This window comes from Nansenia antarctica (assembly GCF_963989245.1).
Source record: "Nansenia antarctica genome assembly, chromosome: 1".
Classification (NCBI taxonomy): Eukaryota; Metazoa; Chordata; class Actinopteri; order Argentiniformes; family Microstomatidae; genus Nansenia; species Nansenia antarctica.
The window spans coordinates 107033431-107038430 of NC_137674.1; the positions used below are offsets into that span (position 1 = coordinate 107033431).

General features: G+C 42.4%; 1 protein-coding gene across 1 annotated transcript in view; it reads left to right on the top strand.

Annotated features, from left to right (window-relative positions):
• The window catches only part of rab3b (RAB3B, member RAS oncogene family), a gene marked incomplete at both ends in the record, with an annotated part of 10118 nt that overhangs the window by 2275 nt on the left and 2843 nt on the right, over window positions 1-5000 (top strand). The window contains one exon of the mRNA XM_080550534.1: window positions 3968-4086. Within this exon, the coding sequence (XP_080406660.1) occupies window positions 3968-4086 (119 nt within the window). The remainder of the gene's footprint in view (window positions 1-3967; window positions 4087-5000) is intronic.

The window sequence follows — 5000 nt, forward strand, 5'->3', positions numbered from 1 at the left end:
CCTCGACATGTGGCCAGCCGCGGTTCGAACCGCCGATCTGCCGACCTTGCGATCATTAGACGCCATTAGACGCCAGCTCTACCTCCTGCGCCACAGCCGCCCCACACAGGCTACAAGGCTGTACATTTACACTAGCTTACCATTCGGAATGCTTGGCCAATACATTGCTTCATTCTATGTGAAAAAAGAAAAGGGTTCTACCAATAACCAAGCAAGGTCCCTGTTGGATGGAGACCCCTTCGAAGAACCTTTAGTGCCATGTATGACTGTTTTCATGTCATGTAGACGTTCCTATGGACGTTCAAAAACCATAAATCATCAATCATCTGATTGATTTAACTGATTGCTTTAACTCAATGTTTAACTCAGTGTTGTTGTATTTTATGCGGTAGGGAAATGTTTACAATGGACTTTAACAAAGTGGAAAGCAAACAGTGGCAGTGGTTATAAACAGCCCTTACAGGAAGTGTCATGTGATTCTAACAAAGCTACCAGAAAGACTGTGTTTCCTAAGCTCGCTATCAGGCTTATAGACGTGTGTGCTTACGGCGTTTGTAGCGTTGTTTACCATAGGCTACAGGATAGTACTTCAAAGCAGCCCTAGGACAGGATTATTTGAAAGCAATCAATGTCTGCCTGTGAGAATGGGAATACAGATAATAGCATTTTTTAAAAATCAAAAAGTTGGAAAACAAATAACTGAAAATAAACACAGTTAGCTCCAGCGGGTGGGGGGGCTGCTGGGTGTGTTCTCATAATGCAGTTTGTTTTATAAACACAACATTAAGATTGTGGGGGCTTGGAGGTGGGTTCTCCCTTAGACAACAAAACCAAATGAACCTTTTGTATGAGTGTATAATGTTGTATTGTGTATATTCAAATTGTAGTTAATTTTATTTCATTCACATGGGAGAGGTTATTTGACGGCATGAATTACACGATTAGTACATAGCTTAAAAAGACTAAAACAATAACACAAACAAATAATATACCGGTAATACAATAAACACAGAGTTGGGATTCAAGAGTTTCGTCATGTGTGGGCTAGCAAGTCTTCTGTGACGTCTTGTCTCTGTTCTCATTCTGACAGGCGACATTTGTGTTTACCTTCCTCAGGTTGATGTTGTAGGTTGTGGTTGCAGGTAGTATATTGGAACATTGCTGTGTGTGGGCAGTGATGCAGCCTGTTATGTTGATTTGTGGTCCTCTGTGCCTCCAGTTGGTGGAGCGTGGCTTAGGTTGTGGGTTCGACCATATATACTGGAAAATGTATGCACTCACTGCAATGTAAGTCGCTTTGGATAAAAGCGTCAGCTAAATCGTGAGCTTAGAATGATAAGGTTCTATCTCCGTTTAGGGTAGTTCAGAGATATTGAGTGTCAAAGTTTTTACATTCCATTATGTTTTGTGAGATGGAACCTTTGTATTTTATTAATTACTAACTAAGAAATGTCAACATTTTAAAAACAACACCACACAGGCATTAATAAACACCTAATGGATCAGATTATGTAAAAAACTCAATTTTGACAAAAATAGAACCTTATAATTCTAATGTCACGAAATGGCATATATATATATCAGGCTTATAGACGTGTGTTCTGATGCCGTTTGTAGCGTTATTTACCGTAGGCTACAGGATAGTACTTCCAAACAGCCCAAGGACAGGATTATTTGAAAGCAATCAATGTCTGCCTGTGAGGATGGGAATACAGAAAATACAAAGAAATGACTGAAAATAGACACAGTTAGTCTCCAGGGAGTGCAATCAGTTAAAGCAATCAGATGATTGATGATTGATGACTTCTGAACATCCATGGGTTCTACATGAATAGAAAATAGTGCCACTAAAGGTTCTACAAAGGGATCTCCAACAGGGACCCCCCTTGGTATATATATATATATATATATATATATATATATATATATATATATATATTATAATTATGCTTCAATGTGTCTTGAAGGGTAAGAGCATTGCTAGAGGGTGATTGTGATCAGTCGTGTCATACGCTGTGTGTGAAATCCTTATTAATTAGATGAAGATGAAGTGCCGTAGTAGGCAGCCTCGGCACTCTGCTGCTTCTGTGCATTTGCCAAATGAGTGAATGCAGCAGCGGCAGGGAAACAGCAACAGATCATCATTAGTGTGAAAATGAATATTGCGCTGCTAAATTTAGACACAAAAACAACACTAAAACCTGCTACATTCTGTAATCAAGGTTAAATTACAATGCACGATGCATAACAACGACTTGAAGCCAGCAAAACGGATTTACAGTTACAGCATAGTTTACTCCTGAAATCCACATTGAGAAAAAAGGAAAAATATCTTCCTCCTTCTAGCATGACGACTGCCAGAATGGCTCCAGGCCCGAGCATAGATTACTTATTTTCTGCTACCACCGGTGGATAGATGAATCACTTACTTAGTCAAATGTGTTTGTTGTAAGTCGCTTTGGATAAAGGCGTGTGGTAAATGGCAAAAATGTAAATGTTAAACTCCATCTTCCTGAAATTGAGAGGGAGCTGACAAGGGATGTGTCTGATGCTCTACACTGGCTTCTTCTCCTTGTTTAAGGACACCTCGACACATGGCCAGCCAGGGATCGAACCACCGACCTTGCGATTATTAGACACCGGCTCTACCTCCTGAGCCAAAAAATACAAAGGTTCCATCTCACAAAACATAATGGAATGTAAACACTTTTGACGCTCAATATCTCTGAGCGACCCGAAACGGACATAGAACCTTATAATTCTAACGTCACGATCTGTAGAGAGAACCAGGTCAGACCCACACGCTGGGTGTTCACCGGCAGTTCATGCACACTTCTCTAATTCCTTCACCTTAGTGCGAAAGTAGGAAAAGAAACGAGAAGAGGAGGCTATTGATGGCCATGATGCCTCCCGCCATGGGTTTACAGCTCATTACTGAACCTCGTTAGCAGCGCGGCCACATTTGATCTTTAATTAAATGATAAGTGGCAAATCAAGAGCTTAGGGCGGCGTGCAAGTGTTCCTGTTTTAATTGTCAGTGTGAAGACTTCAACACTTAACCCCATGTGCCATTCTTTGAGGTGAGAAAGACTCGGGCTTTCATGATTTTGCCTCTCTTCACATTTGACAGAAGTGGTCTGCACTGTCTTATATTGCGCCGAAGCGCTTTACAATGGCCCGCTCATTGGGAGCAATTTGGGGTTCAGTGTCTTGCCCGAGGACACCTCGACACATGGCCAGCCGGGGATCGAAACAACCGACCTTGTGATCGTTAGACGTCGGCTCTACCTCCTGAGCCACAGCCGCTCCAGATGTAGAGCCTAGCTTGTGAGTTTTATGGATTTTGCCACGGCAACACTTCCTCAGTGAATAAGGCTTATCTTGGGAGATCCAAGATAAGGGTATTGGCGTAGCTTTCTGTCAAAGCTATCTCCCTTTCCTGTCAATTCTCCTAAAAATCTCTTAATCCCCCACCAGTCCAAATCCGGCTCTGTGTCAGAGATTTGTCTCCGACTGCAAACAGTTCTGTCAATTGCATTTTCTTGTGCCATTATTATAGACATGGAATGTAGAAGGACATTGAAGATTTTTGGTCTGCAAATTAGCCTACAGAATCCTCAGGCTGTGCAAATATTTCATATTTGGTAGAACTGTCAACAAGACAGGATGGGCTGGTAATAGTGATATATTCACAATATATCACAGCTATATTAACAATATATTAGAGCTTCTACAAATAGCTTTGTTTTGTTGTCTAAGGGAGAACCCACCTCCAAGCTTCCACAAATAGCTTCGTTTATGAGGCAGCAATAACACCTTAGTTAGAAGTTGCTTCAAGTTTTTTGTTGTTGACACTGACAGTGAGTGGTCCATAACAAAGCACTGTTTAAGCTGTTCGATGCCCTCGATGTCATCAAAAATGACTAAGATTCCTCCTAACATACAGTGTAAATATGTCTTTCTCTAGGATACGGCAGGGCAGGAGAGGTACAGGACCATCACCACCGCCTACTACCGCGGAGCCATGGGCTTCATCCTCATGTACGACATCTGCAACGAAGAGTCGTTCAACGCCGTGCAGGACTGGTGAGGCCGTTCTCCTGGGAGATGTGTGTGACAATACTCTGAAATGGACCTCCTCCTTCCATCCTGTTGGCTTTCGTTTTCTAGGTCATCGTCTCATCCAGGGGTTTTCAAAGTGTGCGGCGCGCCTCCCCAGGGGGGCGCCAGAGAGCTTTGAGGGAGGCGCCTCGGTGCCTGGGTAAATTAAATGTGTTTTTTTTTAAGACAAAGAAGAAAATGTAAAGAAATAATGGGAGAGATGTATGCTAAATTTGAGGACATTGCAGGCTGTATTGCGTTCTATACATTAAATAAATGTAGCCTTGCAGAGGGGGGCGTGTGTATGTCACAATTAGGGGGGGGGGGCGTGTGAATGTCACAATTGGGGGGGGGGGGGGCGTGTGTATGTCACAACTCTCTTAGGGGAGGCTCACTGTCTTGGACTTTGAAAAACCCTGGTCTAATGGATACACTCCCTCTTCTTGTGTATGGACCACTGATGCTGCAGTACTTGCATTGTCAGATCAGTGACCATAAAGGAAACAGAATGAAGGGAGGAAGGGATGTCATTTTTTTCATCCAGTTTTGAGACGTAAGCCCTTCCTTCTGTGATCCAGATGGCTGTGTTAGTAAAAGCCTGCCATATGAATGATACTTGTGTTTGCACTGGAAATGAACGATTTGCATGGAATAACAAGAACATTATGTACTGTTGTGTCTTCAGTTCTTGCTCTGAATTCACTTAAAAGCGTATCATAACGTCGATTGGGATAATCGAGGTGTCTGCTAAATGACATTATGATTACGTGAGAGAAACTCATTCTGTAGCATTAGGTCCAATCGTTTTAGTGCTTTTTAGGCGACTCCCTTTCCTTGTGTTTTCTCCTTCGGCTGCTACACTGATAATACCAGTGGATGGGATGAAGCAAGATGGAGGA